Consider the following 20,980-nt stretch of genomic DNA (forward strand, 5'->3'; position numbering starts at 1 on the left):
ACTCGGGATACTTATAAGATACTACCATGATTTTTTCAGATTTTTTGGTCCAAAAATAAATTAGGCCAAAAACCGGCCTTACCGACCCTCCCCCTTTTCTTACGAATTTTTAATTTAGATTTCCATTTTTAGGTTGAAGAGGAATGCAGAAACAGCCAAGTCCACTCCATTGAGATCAATCCAAAGTCGTTGGACAAAATCTAAGTACTAATAAAGATACGTCTCTCACTTCCAGTCCACTTTTGACTTTCGAGTTGAGAATTTTCTTTTTTTGGCAATTGCAATAAAAGTCGCGAGTGGACGTGGAAAATGGAGACTCGAGAGAGAGGAAGCTAAACGGCTCCATATTCTTCACTGGACGGAGAATCGTCGCTGGGTGGAGGTTTTGGAGGTCTTGGAGGTTTTGAAGGTCTGTGGTGATGTAAAGTTGGTGCAGGTCTTCTCGGAGGAGGTGGAGGATGAGCTCCGTAGGAAGTGTCATCTCCTTCCTCGCTGCTTGGCGACGGAGATGGTGCTCTGTCTTCCTGGTCCTGCAGAAGTTGTCGAAATTCTTGTATCGATTCATTCAGCGACCAGAGTTGAGAGAGTAGCGATAAATCCAATTGTCGGAGGCCAAACTGGAAAAGAAATTCAAGAAAATTGAGCAGAGCGTCTACTCAAATTCTGCAAAAAATGCCCGGATAAATCCAGGTTGTTTTCAGGTACAATTTTTCATAGTATTCATTATTATAGCCATTCAAATGTTTCGCTTTTTTAAAAATTGACTCGGAATATGAATAGGGAGATCAGCCTACAGAAGATAATCATTAACCCTCTCACCGTACACTAGTGCAAATTCGCACTATAAATTCGATTATAGACTATTTTCAATTTAAAAATAACTTTAAATTAATAGATTAATCAAAAGCTTTCATTCAATTTCAAATTCTATTCAAATTATGTTTCAGTCTAAAATATTCCATTTTGAATCCATTCAATTTGAAAATTTTATATTAAAATTATTAAAAATGATTGAATATTTACCAATATTTGATTTTATATCTAAAACGAAAAGTTATTATTAAAAATGTTCAAAACTAAAGAATTTGAAATAGAAAGCTTTAAATCGTTAACATTTTAAGTCGGCTAAATTAAAATTTCAAAAGTTACTATTTTAATTGCTCTATTCGACAAAATTTTAATTAGCGAGTGAAATTGTTGGATTTTTATGTATAAATATAAATCAGATTTTTCAGATCACGAACAACAAATTTCGAATAATTTTAAGAATTGTAAAATATTTACAACAAAAGTTTCTTAAGATTCCCAAGGCAATTAAAAATTATTTTTTAAATTGAAAAATTAATTTCAAGTAAGTATTTCAAAAGATTTAAAAATATTTACAAATTTTTCGAACAAAAAATAAAAGAATTCAAAGCAGTTTTTTTTTAATTTTTCATGATTTTTTACGAAAAATTCGAAACATTTCAAAAATAATTTAAAATTAGAAAATCTACAAAATGTAGATTTTTGAAGATTTAATAAAATTTGAAAGTTTTAAAAGGATTTCGAAAAGTTTAAAGATAACAAAAAGATGTCTTGAAGTTCTTGGGAAAATTAAAAATTATTTTTGATTCAAAAAAAATTATTTTTAGAGAACCTTTCAAAGCAAAAACAAGTTTAGTGGTAAAAATAACATTGAATTTTTCAGAATGTTTTATTAACATTTCGAATTGTTTAAGGAAATATGTAAAAGTTTTGTAAACATTTAAAAACTAATCTGACATTTGAAAGGATTTTAACAAATTTAAAGCAACATTTATATTTTTTAAGATTTTGTAGTAAAATTTATAAGTTTTTCAAGAACTTTGACAGGTTTTAAGATTATCAGAAAAATTCTCGAGATTCCTGGACAATTCTAAATTATTTTTCACTTTTGAAAAAATTATTTTCATAAAATATTTTTTAATAAAAATAAGTTTTGTACAACTGAAGAATCATTAACTTGAAACTATTTAAAATAAAAATAATTTAGTTCCATAAAAATAAAAAAATTTTCTTATGATTGTTAAGAAAATTTTAAAGATTTGCAACCAATTTTTTTTATGTTGCAGGTTTGTTTTAGGAAAATTTCGAATGAATTTAAAAGAAATTTTGAAAAAAAAATCAAAAATAATTGTAAATTGGGAAATATTTTTAAGTTTGTTTTTGCGAGAATGTCCATTTTTGAAGATTTTGAATAAAAAAATGTCAAGCTTTTGAAACGATTACAAATTATTGTAAATTTTGAAATGATTTCCAATAATTTCAATCGAAATGTAGATTTTTTTAAGATTTCATAATAATAAAATTTTCTTAATATTCCTAGGAAAATAGAAAATGATTTTTTAAATTGAAAAATTAATTTTAAGAAAATATTTTTAAATATTTCAAAAGATTTCCCAATTTTCCGAATTCAAACTGGAAGATTTTAAATATTTTTTAAAGAAAAACTCGAAAAATTTCAAAAATAATTTAAAATTCGAAATTTTTAAAAATGTATATTTTTGAAAACTGAAATAAAATTTTTAATCTTTTTAGGGAATTTGAAAAGTTTTGAGATGATTAAAAAAATCTTGAAGTTCCTGGGTAAATTAAAAATTATTTTTTAGTAAGAAACTATTTTCAATTTAAAAAAACTTTAACTTAATAGATTAATCAAAAGCTTTCGTTCCATTTTTAATCCATTGCATTTGAAAATATTAAATTAAAATTATTCAAAATGTTTGAATATTTACCAATATTTTATTTCATATCTAAAACGAAAAATTCTTAATCAAATTTTTAAAACTACAGAATTTTAAACTAAATAATTTGAAATAGAAATCTTTGAATCGTTAACATTTTAAGACGGCTAAATTAAAATTTCAAAAGTTACTATTTTAATTGCTTTATTCAACAAAATTTTAATTTGTGAGTGAAAGTGTTAAATTTTTATGTTCAAATGACAATTAAACACTTACCAATTTAGAAAATTTAACATATATTTAGAAGTTCTGAACAAATTAGAAATTAATTAAAAATTTGAATTGATTTCAAATAATTTCAAATTCAAAATAATTTCAAAGCACTTTTTTAAAAATTTTTCATGATTTTTTAGGGAAAATTCGAAACATTTCAAAAATAATTTAAAATTAGAAAATCTAAAAAATGTAGATTTTTGAAGACTAAAATAAAATCTGAAAGATTTTTAAGGATTTCGAAAAGTTTTAAGATAACAAAAAGATGTCTTGAAGTGCCTGGGAAAATTTTTAATTATTTTTGATTTCAACAAAATTATTTTTAGAGAAATTTACAAAGCAAAAGCAAGTTTTTTGGTAACCATAACATTGAATAATCACTCATTTGAAACTACTTTGAATAAAAATATTTTAGTTTTATAATAAAATTTCCTTATGATTCTTAGGAAAATTGATTTTTTTTTTATTTTCAAAAATTAATGTGAAGAGAATATTTAAAAAGATTTTCAAAATTTTGGAAAAGGTATCTGGAAAATTTTAAAGCAATTTTTAAAATTTTTTATTAACACTTCGAATCATCTAAGAAAACTGAATAATCATTAATTTGAAACTATTTAAAATTAAAATAATTTAGTGTCATCAGAATAAAAAAATTTTCTTATGATTCTTAAGAAAATTTAAAATATTTGCAAGCAATTTTCTTTATGTTGCAGGATTGTTTTAAGAAAATTTCGAATCAATTTAAAAGAAATTTTGAAAAAAATTCAAAAGAAATTGTAAATTTGGAAATATTTCTGAAGTTTTTTTTTCAACAATGTCAATTTTTGAAGATTTTTAGTGGAAAATTTAAAGCCTTTGAAAAGATTACAAATTAATGTAAAATTTGAAATGATTTCCAATCATTTCAATCAAATTGTAGATTTTTGAAAATCGCGAACAAAATATTTAGAAGATTTTTGAGAATTTTGCAAATTTCATAATAAAATTGTCTTAAGATTCCTAGGAAAATAGAAAATGATTTTTTAAATTGAAAAATTAATTTTAAGAAAATATTTTTGAAAAAATCAAAAGATTTTCCAATTTTACGAAATAAAACTGGAAGATTTTAAATACTTTTTAAAGAAAAATTCGAAAAATGTCAAAAATAATAAAAAATTATCAATTTTTAAAAATGTATATTTTTGAAAACTGAAATAAAATTTTGAATCTTTTTAGGGATTTTGAAAAGTTTTAAGATGATAAAAAACTTCTTGAAGTTCCTAATTTGAATGAAAATAATTTAGTTTCATAATTAAAGTTCCTTAAGCTTCTTGAAAAAACTGAAAATTATTTTTTAATTTTAAAAGTTACTTTTGAGAGAATATTTATAAAGATTTCCAAACGTTTCCAAAATTGTCGAAAAAGTATCTGGAAGATTTTCAAAAAATTTCTTTTTAAGTTTTGTAAACATGTAAAAGTTAATTTAAAATTTTAAAGGATTTCCACAAATTTAAAACAAAATGTAGATTTGTGAAGATTTTAAGATTAAATTTTGAAACTTCTCAAGCAGTTTGAAAGGTTTTATAATAAAAAAAATGTCTTGAGATTCGTGGCAAAATTTAAAATTATCTTTTACTTATGAAGAAATTATCTTGAGAGAATATGTGAAATAAAAATAAATTTTGAACAATTCAACAATCATTAATTTGAAACTGTTTAAAACAAAAATAATTTAGTTTAATAAAAGAAAATTTCTTAAGATTCCTAGGAAAATCTGGAAGATTTTGCAGAAATTTATTTTATTTTGCAGGATGGTTTTAGAAAATTTTCGAACTGATTTAAAATAAATTTTGAAATAATTTCAAAAATAATTTTAAATTGGAAAACATTAACATGTTTTGTAACAATGTAAATTTTTGAAGGTTTTGAATTAAAATTTTCAAGATTTGGATTTTTGCAGATTTTTTTATTTAAACCAAAAAGATACATTTTTAACCAAGAAAATTAATTTTTGCCAAAAAATAAGAATTTTCATCTAAAAATATTATTTTTCAGCCTGAAAAGTTTAATTTTTAGTTAAAAAATCAATGTGCAACCAAAGAGATGAATTTTTAATTATCAATTAATCTTCAGCCAAAGAAAACTCGAGTTTCAATAAAATAGCTAATTTTCCAATCAAAGAGGTAAATATCAATTAAAATGATGAATCATCAACCAAAAACATGAATTTTTAATAAGAGAGTTTAATTCTAAACCAAATAATTTTATATTTAACCAAAAAGATGATTTTGTAACTAAAATTATGTGTATTTAAATGGAACACTTGAATTTAAAAAAAATTAAATTTTTAAACAAGAAGATTAGTTTTTAACCAAAAAATACAATTTTTCAAAAAAAAAAAAAATGATTAATCTGAAATTATTTGGTTGAAAATTGAATAGTTAAACTTTCAACTAAAAAAAATGAGTTTTTAACAGTCATATTCTGATTTAAAAAAATTTAATTTTCAACCAACTGATGAATTTTCAACATAATTATGAATTCTCAAACAAATACTTGAATTTGTATCTAAAAAAGATTAATTTTTAACCAAATAATTTTGTTTCAAACTAAAATATACAAATAACTTTAAACAAAATAGATCAATCTTCACCTATTTGGTTGAAATTTGAATAGTTTTATTTTCAACGAAAAAAAATGAATATTTAACGTATATAATGAATATTTAACTGGACTACTTGAATTTTTAACCCAAAAAATTAATTTTTAAACAAAAAGATACATTTTCTAAAAAAAAAAAAGAAACAATTTTTCAACAAAATACATTCATTTTCAACGAAAAAAATTAATCTTCAACCATATATTTAAATTTAAAAGTAAAAAAGATCAGTTTTCAACTTAAAATGGAATAGTAAATATTCAGTTAGAGAAATTAATTTTCCACGAGAAAAAAGATTAGTTTCTACTGAACAAGACTAATTTTCGACTGAAAAAAACTCATTTTTCAACCAAAAATTGAATAACAAAACGTTTACTTAAGAACATTAATGTTCAACTAAAAAGATGAATTTTTAACTAAAATGACGGAATATTCAACAAAAATAATTACTTTTTCAGTTAAACAAATTAATTTTCAACAAACAAAAATGTATCTTCAACGAAATATTTAATATTTCAACTTGATTAGTTAAATAATTGTCAGTAAAAAAATAATTTTCAGCCAAATAAGAAATCAATTTTCAACAAAGAAGTTCATTTTCCAACCAGAGATGAATTTTCGATTAAAGTTATCAATCTTTATAAAAAAAAATAATTTTTAACAAAAGCGTTTACCTTTCAACCAAGTTTTTGAATTTTCAAAATTTATTTAAAACGAATGTTTTAACAAAACAGTTAAATACGGTATTATAAACCAACTTTTATAAATAAAGAATTATTATCATTCAATTTTATATTGCAATTAAAAAAAAATTAAGCACGCTCTCGAAAAAAGCCTAGACTTTTGTTCATTAATTTGTTTATAATTATGACATCATATATTTAAAAGGAAAGTCTCTAAAGGTAATGAATAATGTGGAGCCGGGTTCTTTTGATGTTTTGATCAAGAAATCCTTTGCTAATTGAAGTTAAAATAATAAAAAGAACTAATAAAAGTTAAATATTAGGATTATCTATTTTTATTATTGTTCATTTTTATTGGTGTCTTCAACATAAAAGCAAACTTTAGTCAATTCCCATGTATCTTTTTATAGTTTAATGGCAAATAAAGATTAGAAATTGATGGTTGAGTTATCAGTAGGCAAATGCCTATGTTATCTAACTTTTTTGAGCGTGAGTAAGGTCTTATCTCCTTTATAGTATTGAAAGAACACACTGCTAGAATTATATTCAAATCGTCTATCTTCGACTCTTTCATGAATCATTGGAATAACTGTCTATTTTTAATCGAAAAAATAGCAAAATTTATTATTTGAAAAATTGCATTAAAAGACCTTCCAATATTAAAGGCAAAAATTAACAATCCTTCGATTTTAAAAGGAAGGTCATTAATTTAAATTTAGTTACATTTTTTTAATTTAACATAGAACGTGTCCATTTATTCAACCAAAAAGATTAATTTTTTTATCAAAAAGAAAAAGAATTTTCAACAAAATACTTGAATTCTTTTCAACAAAAAAGGTCACTCTTTAACAAAACTATTTAATTTTATACAAAAAAAAAAGACGAATTTTCAACACAAATGTTAATTTTCTACCAAAAATTAGAATTTTCAAAGAAATTCATGAATTTTCAACATAAAAGTTTATTGCTAACCAAATAGTTAAGTTTTCAACAACAAGAAAAAAAAGAAATTGTAACAAAAACTTTGAAAATTAAACTAAATAATTAAATTTTCAAATAAAAACATGAATTTGCGACCGAGAAGATTAATTTTCTATCGAAAAAGACGAATTTTCAACAAAAATTAATTAATTTCCAGATAAAAAAAGTTAAATTATACAGCTTAAACCAAACAATCGATTTTTAACAAAGAAGTTGAATTTTCAACCAAGAATGTCAATTTTTTATCAAAAGAGTCCAATTTTTAATAAAATACATTAATTTTCAACAACATTGTTGAATTTTTGACCAAAAAAGATAGATTAAAAATAAAAAATGGAATAGTTAAAATTTTTATTTTTAAAAATGTTTCTGTCAAGAAATAACTATTTGAGAAAATAGTTACGTTTTGCACCAAAATAGTTCTATTTTTCACCAAAATATAAAATGTTGAGTAGGAAGATTAATTTTCTACCAAAAAAAGACGAATTTTTAACAAAATACAAGAATTTTCAGCGTTATAATTGAATTTTCGTATAAAAAAGAAAATCTTTCAACCAAATAGTAGAATTTTTAATTAAACAAGATCAATTTAAAACCAAAAATGAAATACAATTATTTTCAACCAAACTGATCAAGTTTCAAATAAATTAATGGAATATTCACTTGGAATAGTTACATTTTCAGTTAAAAATTAATCATTTCCAACCAAAAAGATAATAATTTTCAAAAAAATAATTACATTTTCAAACAATGTGATAAATTTTAGACTAAATTCATGAATATATTTAACTTTTAACTAAAATGGTGGAATATTCAACTGGAATAGTTACATTTTTTTAATTTAAAAAAATTAGGTTTCAAGTAAAGAAAAACAATTTTTCACAATAAAATTGCCCATTTTTCAAACAAAGAGATGAATTTTCAATTAAAAAGATTAATTTTCAACCAAATTTATTACCAAATTTAATACCAAAATTTTAACAAAATAATTTGTAATCAACATATTTAATTTTCAACCAAGTAATTGAATGTTGATTCCCAAAAAAAAATGAATTCTGATCAAAAAATGTAGTAGTCTCTATTTCTATTAAAAAAGATTTTAATTTTCCATAAAAAATAGTTGAATTCAACCAAAAAATACAAATTTTCCACATAAGATGATTTTTTTTAACTAAAGAAGCTTTTTCAGTCAAGAGAGAGTATGTAGAATAAGTATTTGTGAAGAAAACAAATTTTTGGAATTTTTGGAAAGTGTTAAAAGTGTTTTTTTTTCTCTCGAAAAAATGTTATAACTTTAAAACAGTTCAATAAAAAAATGTAATGTTGGGCTTATTTTAAACAAAATACAAATACGCATCTATTTCATTTTGACTTTTTTTAAACCTACAAGTTCCTTTGAAAATTACACACAGTTTTTTGGGGGAAAAATGAAAAAAAGGATTATTTTTTTTTTACTATAAAAAACTCAATTTTCATTTTTTTTTGCAAAAAAAAATTGTTTAAACGGCAATGACTCAAACTTTAAAACCACGATGGATTTTTGTAAATACATGCAATTTTTTTAACCATATAGTTGAATTTTGAACTGAAAGAGATAAATTTTCAACAAAAAATGAAATTTCAATGTACTTGAAGTTACGAACGTTCAAATGAACGAAATATTTTTCGAAGTTTATATTTTATCCATAAATATTTTTCCAACTGCAATTTAAATTATGCGTTATAATTCTTTTTCAATAATAAATTATTTCCAATATAAATAAACAAACAAAAAGCTTCTGAAATTCTATAATTTTAAATTTTTATTACGTAATACAATTACAAGTTAACATTTAAACTGATTAGACAACTTTTTTGAAATGAAAAATGAATTGAATAATTTAAAAAAAAACGTTGGAAATAAATAGTAATTTTAAATGGGAAACGTTAAAACTGAAAAAAATCTAGTCACCAAAATTTGTGTTATTAAAACTTGGATTTCAAACCATTTAAAATTTCGATTGTTGGAAGTGAATTTAAATCGCTTAAAAATTAAGAATTTTTAAATTGCTAATAATACTTTCCAAAATTTAAGCAATTCAATTTTGATTGAGAATTAAAACCTATGGAAGAAAAAAATTAAAAATTTAGCGTTGTTCATGAAAATTCAGAAATCTGAAATTGTAAGCATTTAAAATTACTGAAATTATCCATTTGCTGATGTTTCAACGTCAGATTAATTTTCCTTGTTTTTTATTTGAAACTCACTTTTTAATCTTTTAATTTCAAATCTTCTTTTAGAATTATTATTTATTCTAGAATTTTTCTAATATAAAATATTTTTCAATTTGAAATTACTTATTTGTTTAAATCTTGAACTAAAAATTGAACAATTTTAAGATCTTACATAGAAAATTAAAAATTAAGATAAATAATACAAAACAATATTGCTATGATAGCATTTCATTTTCTAAAATTGTTCAATTTTATGCTTTTCAATTCGAAATTGCTTTATATTTGCATTCAAAATTATTAAATTCAAAACTGACGATCAAGGCCTTTAATATAAAATTCTGAAATATATAATGGCGAAATGGTCCTAAAATTTGGAATATTTGAATTTGAAACAACAGTACATTGAAATTTCAAATTTGAAACTTTCAACAATTAATCTAAAAATTTATTTATTTTTAAAGGTTTTTCAGTTAAAAAATTGTATATTCAAATGCTCAAGTACCTAAAATATAACTCTAAATTAAAAAATCAAGCAATGAACTTTAAAATTTAAAAAAATATATTATTTTAAGTAATTTTAAGCTAGAAACATTAATGATTGGAAAATAATTGTTTTTTAAGTTAACAGTTCTTAAATTAGAAGTTAAATTATTTTAATTTTAAAATAAAATAAAATAAAATAAATTTAATTTTAAATCGTTTTCGACAATTTTTTCGGAACTTTTAAATATATTTTAAAATGAATTAACTTTTTCAAATTTTTTCAAATTCTTTACTTTTAGATATTTCGTTTTAATTGACTCATCTTAAATGAACATTAAAATATTGCTAAATATTAAATCATTATTCTTTTTCTAAATTTTATTCTAAATAATTCTAAATAAATTATTTGATCATTTATTTTAATTCTAAATAAATTAAATAATTTAGACTTAAACAATATATGTCAATTTAATAAAAGACCTTAATTACGACTATATTATTATGGAGTTATGTTTGATTTGAAAATAGTTTATAAAGTTTCAACTGCACGTTTACATTTTTTAATGGCTAAAAAAAATTAATAAAAATAAAATATTAATAAATTTATTGATTAAACTTAATATAAAAATAAATGTGTATTTAAAAATAAATATATCGAAATAAATTATATTTATTAATTTCAATTCTTATCAAGCCTTTCCAATTGAAACAGTGACAATCTGGAAATATCAAATTTTAAACGGATTTGGAATCGTTTTGTAAAATAAATTACTGTTCAGTTTTTTATACTTAAAGTACAGATGTATTTAGAAAATAATTGATTTATTTATATTTACAGTGGATAAAATAAAATAAATGTTTTATTAAAAAAACTTTAACTTAAAATGCTTTTACTTTTGAATTGTTTAAATCATCAAGGCTGCACGTTTATTATTTTAAAAAATTGTTGCAATCGAACTTGGGAAGATTTTTCTTCTGAAATTTCATAAAATTCCCGGTCATGAAATAAATTCAGCCGATTACCAGATTTGTTTTCCTCTCGAATATTATATAAGACTGAATCTGATCATTCGCCTGCAAGGATTAAAATTTTTAGAAATTGAATTGAATTTTGATAAAAAGCGTATGTTAAATAAAGTGCGTTTAGAAGAAAATCGAGTGCAATTTAAAACTTGCAACCATCCGATTAGAGAACGCAGTTGCGTAATACTTGCCCAAGAGTTACATAAAACCGAACATCTGTTTACAGCATCTCCTGGCAAGATTGATATCGAAGATCTCTCCGTTTTCCGCTTCCGACTTCCTTTAATTAAAATTCCATTATCGCAGGCCTCGAACTCAACTTTCAGATGAAAAATAGTATAAATAGCACAATATAATAAACTTGAAAAAATAGTGTCAAAATAATGTAATTAAATTTTTTAACTATTAAAAATGAACATCTTATTAATTAAAAATGTTATTATTTAGTATAGTATATACATAATCAAAATTCCTATTTATTGATCGCAGGCTTCAAATTCTTTTTCATTTTTTGGGATGAAATTTCATTCTTCTCGATTAAAAAGTCTATTATTAAAATTATCGTTAAGAAATCATTTTTTATTTAAAAATTGTATTATTTGGTTCAAAATTGAATTATTTTCTTGGAAATTGAACAATTTTGTTTAAAAGTCATACTTCTTGATAAAAAATAAAACTGTTTCATCAAAAACTCGTCTTTCTAGCTTGATAATTCAACCATTTTTATTTTTAATTTAAATCTTTTTTGTTGAAATATCAACTATTCAATTTTTGGCTGAAAATCCATCTTTTTAGATTTAAAATTCAAATCCTTGGTTAAAAGTTGAACTACTTTCTTAAAAGTTATTTTTTTTTAAGATTCAAAATTTTATATGAAAATTCATTTCTTTGGGTAAAAATTATTTTTATATACTGAAAATTCAAATAAAATCCTCGTCATTCCCCGTTTTTTTCCCGGTTTGCAAACATTTTTCACGGTCAATTTCAATTTAAAAAATGGAACACTAAAGCTAAAATATTCTCCACTTCAGGTAATAAAAACTGAGCTTTAAATGAAAGCACTCAAAGTAGAACTGTTAAATTTTGAACTTTGAAAATTGAAATTGAAAAGTTTTTATTTGAAAAATGTTGTATTCAAATGCTCAATAATTTGCGTGTATAAAACTGAAGGCACTAACATTTTTCAATATAAAAAAAATACAAATCCGCCTTATCATTTTCAATGCTCTAAATTAAAAAATCAATCAATGAACTTTAAAATTTTCAAAATTATATAATTTTAAGGAATTTTAAGCTAGAAACATCAAATACTGAAAAATTGAAACAATTTTAACTGAACACTTGTTAAATTAGAAATTAAATTATTTTCTTTTTAAATAGTTTAAACATCCTTGGTAAGCTTCAAAATTTTATTTCAAAATCTTGAGAAATCAGAAGTTGTTTTAAATTTATTTTAAATTTAAAATTATTTTCGAAATTTTTTCAGTACTTATAAATATCTGCCAAAATGAATTGATTTTTTTCTACAATTTTCAGAAAATCCTGCAAATTTTAGAAAATTTCTTTACAATTTGGATGTATAAATAACAATTGAACATTTATTATGTGTAGGCGAAATTTGAGTAATTTTAAGATATATGTTGAAGTTTTGAAAAGGTTTAAACTTGACGCAAAACTTGAAATGATAGCCTAACATAAAACAAAATGTAGATTTTCGCAGATTTTAAACAAAAAAATTTAATTCTTTTCAAGAATTGTTGAAGGCTTCAAAAGAATAAAAACATGTTCTTAAGATTCATATGAAAATTAGAAATAATTATTCTTTTTGAAAAATAATTTTAAAAGAATATTTAAAAAGTTTTTCAAAGATTTAAACAAAATTTTCAAAAAAGATTCTAGAAGATTTTAAGACAACTTTCTCAAATTTACATGATAATTTTAATCTTTTTAAAACTCCTAAATATCTCCTAAATATATTATTAAGAATATATTATTATGAAGTTATTTTTAAGTTGAAAATAGTTTATAAACTTTCAGTCACACGTTGACATTTATTTAATGATTAAAACTTTCAAATTGAAACCGTTTAAGTTTTAACGTTACAATCTGAAAATTCTTAAATTTTGAACTGGTTTAAAATCGTTTTGTCAAATAGTTTTTGTTCAGTTTTTATTACTTTAAGTACAGATAAATTTAAAAAAGTGATTTATTTATTAAATAAAAATGTTTTTTATCAAAAATTTTCAACATCAAAGACTTTTATTTTGTATTTGTTGAAGTCTTTAAGGAAGTATTTTTAAATTATTTAAATTAAAAATGTAAGCTTAAAAATACGAATTTTAAATGGAAAATTTTTTAAGTACAAAAATTTTGAATAGCGCATTGTAAGCTAAATAATAGCATAACTGAAAAACATAACAATTCCACTAATTATTTAAAAATTGTTAAAATCGAACGTGGAAATTAATTCTTATCAACAATTACACCATTTTCTTTTTTGAATAAGTATTTCCTGGTTAAAAATGCAACTGTTTTGTATAAAATTTGTATTTTCGACTCGAAAACTAAATAATTGGATAGAAAATTGAACTACTTGGTTGTAATTTTATTTATTTGGTTAAATTTCGTCTTTTTTGGTAGAAAATATACTTTTTTTGTCTTAAAAATGCAACTGTTCGGTTTTCAAATAATCTGTTTTAGTTGGGTATTGATGAATTAAAAAAATGTTGTGTTGTTAAATCCAACTTTTTCATTTCAAATTAAAAACTTTTTTTGTTGAAATTTTAACTGTTTCGTAGAAAATAAACTTTGTTGCTTGAAAATTCTAAAAATTATTATAAAATTTAACTATTTAGTTGACAATTTGGAAATTTATTTATTGTGATGAAAATTTGTCTTTTTTGTAGAAAATTAACATTTTGTTGAAAATTCAACTCTCTTGTAGAAAGGTCGTATTTTTGGCAACTTTTTGGTTTAAAATTAATCTGCTTTAGTTGATTCAAGCATTGTGTGCAAAATTAGTTTTGTTCGTCAAATTTAACTGCACTTTTAAATTTTAAATAAAAATGTTTTTTTATTTAAATATCTTCCATTACATTCTTTGTTAAAAATCAATCTTTTTAGGTTGAAAATAAATTCCTTCGTTGAAAGTTGAACTACTTTCTTGAAAAACTATTATAATCGCTGATGAACACAGCAGTTGATGCGACTTTAAGCCTTCATTTAATAAAAAAATGTACTTTCTTAAAAGTTCATTTGTTTTTGGTTGATGATTTCTAATTTTAGTTGAAAATTTTGTAATTTGTTGAAAATTCTTATTTTTTGGTGGAATATAATCTTCTTGGTTGAAAACTCAACTATTAAGTTAAAAATGTATATATTTTATTGAGAGGTCGCCTTTTCTGTTAGAAAATTAATCTTCACAATTCAGAATTGATTTTTTTTTGCGTTAAAAATTTAACTGTTTGGTTTTCAAATAATCTGTTTTAGTTGGGCATTACAGATTTTTCTAGTTTTTTTTTTATAGCTACATCCAACTTTTTCATTTCAAATTAAAAACTTTTTTTGTTAAAATATTAACTGTTTCGTAGAAAATTGGGGTTTTGGCTTGAAAATTCAACAAATTAATAGACAATTTAACTATTTGGTTGACAATTTTGAAATTTTATTTATTTTGTTGAAAATTTGTCTTTTTTAGTAGAAAATTTAACGATATGTTTAACAATTTTTGTATTTTATTCAAAATTCGTCTTTTTGGTTGGAAATAAACGTTTTGGTTCCAAATATAACTTTTTGGTTAAAAATTAATCTGTTTTAGTTGATTCAAGTATTTTGTTCAAAATTCGTCTTTGTTCGTCAAATGAAACTGCTTGCTTTCAATTTTTAAAAAATGTTGTTTTTTTTTTAATTTAAATATCTTTTATTACATTATTTGTTAAAAATTCATCTTTTTAGGATGAAAATTAAATTCCTTATTTGAAAGTTGAACTACTTTCTTTAAAAAAACTATTATAGTCGCTAATGAACACTACAGTTTATGCGGATTTAAGCCTTCATTTAATAACAAAATTTACTTTCTTAAAAGTTCAGTTTGTGGGTTGAAGATTTCTAATTTTAGATGGAAATTCGTTATTGCCCCGGGTTAAATTTCATCTGTTTTATAGAAAATTTGTCTTTTTGGCTTCAAAATTAAATAATTTGCTACAAAATTCAAATTCTTGCTACAAAATTAAACTGTTTGTTCTACTGTTCAAACTATTTAGTTGAAACTTTACGTAATTTTTTGAAAATTCGTATTTTTTGGTAGAAGATTAATCTTCTTGGTTGAAAACTCAACTATTTAGTTGAAAATGTATATATTTTGTTGACAGTTCGCCTTATATAGCAGAAAAATAATTTTCACAGTTGAAAATTCATCTTTTTTGGTATAAAATTAACGTTTTTCTTGAAAATTAATCGTTTTCGTAGAAAATTGCACTGTTTAGTTGAAAATTCAATATTTTAGATGAATTTTTTTTATTCACTGAAAAACGTTTCTTCATTGAAAATATGTCTTCTACATTGGAAAATTCATATATTATGGTTAATGATTAAACTATTTTGATGACCACTGTGAGAAAATAGTGCCTTTAATGTAATTTTTTTTAAACATCAGCTATATATAGAGTTCATCGCTAAAAAAAAGCGTTAGATAATACTACTAGTATGGTTTTTCCCAAGCTTCTTATTGAAATAAAAAATTGCTCCCTGGACTAGAGGCTAGACTACTAGGGTCTCCTATTTCTGGTTGGTGGCTCGTACGTCATGGCTCCTCGCCTTTCTGACAGGCGAAACCTTCACTTTTGCTTACTTTTGCTGGTACTTTTGCTGGCCAAGTAAAGGTAAAACACAACACCAACTCGTGATTTACGACTAAAATAATGCAACCACCTAGCTAACATTTCCAGACTGGTCCGTGCTGATCGTGGGAATGGTGAATGCATCAAGAGGGAACGAAGCAAGCGTAAAATGAGAATTAGAATGAGTGAGGTGAAAGAGTTGAGGGTACGGCGAAATGGCGAAGGTGTACCGCGAAGGTACAAAGACTAAAGAGTAAAGAGTAAAGAGTAAGGAACTAAGGAGAGAGATAGTGGGTATGAAGTATGAACTGAAGGGTCACGCCTGAGGGAATGCAGCGTGGGAGCGTCAGTGGTAGTCTTGTCTGTTCATGTCTGGCTTATATTACCTATCGGTCTATTATATTATTCGCCTGACTTGGAAATCAACAGAAAGTCTGAATGAGTTCATCGTGAAGCGCTCCAGTTGCATTCTGACAAATACATATTCAAAAACATTAGGTATGGGAAACCAGTACGAGGTGAATACCAGTATGGGGTGAATAGCAGTACGAGGTGAATAACAGTACGAGGTGAATACCAGCACGAGTTGAATACCATTACGAGGCGAATACTAGTACGAGATAAATACCAGTACGAGCTGAATAATGGGATAAAATTATTTGGGTTTTAAATTAAAAATTCTCTAACATTTTTTATGAATACTAGTGCGAGATTAATGCTAGTAAGAGATGAATACCAGTACGGGGTGAATGTCAGTACGAAATGAATACCATTATGAGGCGAATACCAGTACGAGCTGCATAATGAAAAAAAGTGATTCTGTTTTAAAGCAAAAGTTCTCTAGTATTCTTTATGAATACCAGTACGAGATGAATACCATTATGAGGCCAATACCAGTACGAGCTGAATAATGAGAAAAAGTGATTGGGTTTTAAATCAAAAGTTGTCTAGTATTTTTTTTATGAATACCAGTATGGGGTGAATGCTAGTGCGAAATAGATACCATTATGAGACGGATACCAGTACGAGATGCATAATGGAAAAAAAGTGATTCTGTTTTAAAGCAAAAGTTCTCTAGCATTTTTTATGAATACCAGTACGAGGTGAATACCATTGCGAGGCAAATACCAGTACGAGCTGAATAATGGGAAAAAATGATTCTGTCTTAAAGCAAAAGTTCTCTAGTATTTTTTATGAATACCCATTATGAGACGAATACCAGTACGAGCTGAATAATGAGAAAAAGTGAATGGGTTTTAAATTAAAAGTTGTCAAGTATTTTTTATGAATACCAGTACAAGATAAATACCAGTACGGGGTGAATGTCAGTACGAAATGAATACCATTATGAGACGAATGCCAATACGAGCTGCATAATGGAAAAAAGTGATTCTGTTTTAAAAGCAAAAGTTCTCTAGTATTTTTTATGAATACCAGTACGAGATGAATACTATTATCAGGCCAATACCAGTAGGAGATGAATAATGAGAAAAAGTGATTGGGCTTTAAAGAAAAAATGCTCTAGTATTTTTTATGAATACGAGTACGAGATGAATACCATTATGAGACAAATGCCAGTATGAGCTGCATAATGGAAAAAAGTGATTATGTTTTAAAAGCAAAAGTTCTCTAGTATTTTTTATTAATAACAGTACGAGATGAATACCATTATGAGGCCAATACTAGTACGAGCTGAATAATGAGAAAAAGTGATTGGGTTTTAAATCAAAAGTTGTCTAGTATTTTTTTATGAATACCAGTACGGGGTGAATGCTAGTATGAAATAAATACCATTATGAGACGAATACCAGTACGAGCTGCATAATGGAAAAAAATGATTCTGTCTTAAAGCAAAAGTTCTCTAGTATTTTTTATGAATACCCATTATGAGGCGAATACCAGTACGAGCTGAATAATGAGAAAAAGTGATTGGGTTTTAAAGCAAAGATTCTGTAGTATTTTTATGAATACGAGTACGAGATGAATATTAGTACGGGGAGAATGCCAGTACGAGCCGAAGAATGACAAAAAAGTGATTAGAATTTAAAGCTAAAGTCCTCTATTTTTTGTTTTTTTTTATGAATACCAACATCATGAGTCCCTCGCGAAGATCAAAGATAATGTGAATAATGACAACAAATTTGAAAAAATAGTGTCAAAATAGTGTCGTCAAATTTTTCAAGTATTAAACTTATGTGTAGTCCGCATTTATAAGTAGGTAAAGGCACCTCTGACAAACTTCATATTTTTAGAAGAGAAATTCATTCCGAGCACGAAATTTTCTCGTTTTTCCACTTCAATTAGAACTAAAGTAATTAAATTAAATAAGAAAATGCAACTATTTTTAGTTGAAAGTTCCTTCTTTTCGGTTGAAAAGTCTACTATTCATTGTTTGGTTAGGAATGATTTTGTTCAAAACTAAACAATTTTGATGAAAGTATACATTTCTTGGTTGAAAATTCCACTGTTTTCTTGAAAATTCCTCTTTGTAGCTTTGACTATTTTTTTCGGTTGAAAATTCAACTATTTTGTTGAACTTTTTCTCATTGGTTTAAAACTTCAGCTCTTACCGTAGAAAATTCACCTTTTTTGGTAAAAAAATGCAATTTGTTGATAAAAAAATGAATCTATTTTTGTTTAAAATGAACATTTTTGTTGAAAATGTATTAATTTTGTTGAGAATTCTACTTTTTTGGTAGTAAATAAATTGTGTTGTCAAAAATGCAATGTTTTTTGTTGAAAATTCGTCTTTGCTGGTTATAACTGTTTTTATTTTCAATTAAAATTTCGTTGTGGAAATTTCAACTACTGCATTTTGTGTCGAAAATTCATTTTTTAGGTTAAAAATTAAAGTCCTTGCTTGAAAGTTGAAATGCTTTCTTAACCGTTTTTTTCTTGTTGTTATAGATTCAAAATTTGAGTTGAAAATTCGTTTTTTCAAATTATAAAATCAACTGATTGGTTATAAATTAAATTTTTTAAGGAAAATTTATATTCTCGGGTTGAAAATCCAACTGCTTTATAAAAAATTCGCCTTTTTGGCTTGAAAATTAAAAAATTTGGTAGAGAATTCAACTATTCAACTATTTAGTACAAAATGAAACTGTTTTGTAGAAAGTTCGTTTTTTAAAAATTGAAAATGAATTCCTCTCACTAAAAATTCCACTAGTCTATATTTTGTTAAAAATTGATTTTTTCTGGTTTAAAAATTCAACTGTTTTATTTTTAAAATTTAGAACAGAAATATAAACTAAAAATGAATTAAGTAAAATTTTGACATCATCTATTGTTCAAAATATTTAGTTAAAAATTTATACAATTTGTCCAAAATCCGTCTGTGTTGGTAGAAAATTAATTTTCTTGTTTGAAAATTCGTCTTTTTGTAAAAAATGACCTTCATGGTTTAAAATTCAACTAATTGATTGAAGAATTCTTTTTTTGTTGAGGATTTACTTTTTTAGGTAGAAAATTAATCTTCTTGATTATAAGTTCATATTTTTAGATAGAAATTTAAATACCTAGTTGAACATTTAACTGTTTTTTTAAAAGCTCATGTTTTTAGGTTGAAAATTCAACATTTTTTATTAAATTTTTTTTCTTTATTGACTACAAAATCGTTTTTAGTTGAAAATTGGTCTCTTTGATTTGAAAATTTACCCCTTCTGTTAAAAGTTAATCTTTTTTGGTTAAAAGCAACTTTTTGGGTGAAAATTAATCTGTTTTCGTTGAAGATCCAACTATTTTTTTGTTAAATCATCCTTTCTATTGAATCTGTCTTTAATTAATTTGAAACAAAAATCTTTTCTTGATTAAAATATTCACTATTACATTTTTTGTTTAGAATTCATATTGTGTTGTTAAAAATTCAACTATTTGGTTAAACTACTTTATTAAGTCATAAGGTAAAGTAAAATTTTACAATAAAAAAAGTGTCAAATAGAATCCGAGGCCTAAAATTATTATTCAATGTTTAACGTCTTTTATTTAATTTAAAAAATTTTATACGAGTTGAATCAGAAAACCTTCAATTTAGAATGCTATCATTTTGAAATCTTGATACGTTTTAATATTCCATGCCTCGAAATTGTCCGAATTCAAATTCCTAGTATTTATAGCTTACAAATTGAATGAGTTTTTCTATCTTGTGGGCGTTTTCAGGTCGTAAAATTTCCAAACTTGGATAATTTAAACTCGTTTCTTTATAATTCGAATCTTAAAATTTGAAGGCTCTGATGACGAATGTTTATATGTAGAAATCGGAATTAATTCGAGACTCTTATCGGAATTTCCCAACTTTTATAACGCTCAATCGAACAAATTAAGCTTCAACAATGCAAGTAGAACAAGCGTTGAAAAAGTGTGCCTGAATCAAGGACACGCGTGTCGAGATTAACAAGTGCTTCGTGGTTCGTACTTTTACGACACTAATGCATAATATCCAGCAGGAAGTCTATTAATCTGTTTTCTAATCTAAATAGATTACGTATTCAAACAAGTACTACAAATTCGTTTTATTTGAAAGCAAAAAAAAAAAAAACCCGGTAGCTGAATCTTTTAACTTTTCTCATTCCTTATTCGTTATAGTATACCTCCCTAAATACCTTAAGGGCATGTGACACAGCTAAATACCTATATTACCAACCTCACTTTTTCGGTTTACTGAATGTTTTTTTGAACCTAAGAACTTTTTTTGTAAATAAAATATCGAGCTGAAACTTTGGAAGATTTATTAGAGTACAATAAAGTACGTTTAGGTACTGCATTTTGGTAGGAACTTCACTGAAAATTATTTCATCTTTTTTCTGAACCTCAAAATTTTTTGAACGTTAGAACTTTTTTTATACATAAAATATCGGTCTCAAACTTTAAAAAATGCAAAAGCCGAAAGAAAACTACGTTTAAGTACAAAGCTTAATAATAAAAGATGTAAAAAAATATATTTCAACAATCAATTCCAACGGCATCAGCCGGTAACGTTGTACACAAAAATACGAAACCTGGCGGCCACTAGACGAGGCTCTAGAAAGTTCGTATTTTCGTGCTTTTTACTTAAACGTAGTTTTCTTTCGGCTCTTGCATTTCTCAAAGTTTGAGACCGATATTTTATGTATAAAAAAAGTTGGAACGTTCAAAAAATGTTGA

At 24.3% G+C, this 20,980-nt stretch overlaps 1 protein-coding gene across 1 annotated transcript in view; it reads right to left on the reverse strand.

Moving 5' to 3' along the window:
- Nucleotides 1–266: 266 nt before the first annotated feature.
- LOC117181359 (actin cytoskeleton-regulatory complex protein PAN1-like) overlaps nt 267–20,980 on the reverse strand; it is a 52,433-nt gene continuing 31,719 nt past the window's right edge. The window contains exon 3 of the mRNA XM_033373950.1: nt 267–617. Coding sequence (XP_033229841.1) covers nt 333–617 — 285 coding nt within the window. The 3' untranslated portion in view covers nt 267–332. The remainder of the gene's footprint in view (nt 618–20,980) is intronic.

This window comes from Belonocnema kinseyi, chromosome 10 (genome assembly GCF_010883055.1).
Source record: "Belonocnema kinseyi isolate 2016_QV_RU_SX_M_011 chromosome 10, B_treatae_v1, whole genome shotgun sequence".
Classification (NCBI taxonomy): Eukaryota; Metazoa; Arthropoda; class Insecta; order Hymenoptera; family Cynipidae; genus Belonocnema; species Belonocnema kinseyi.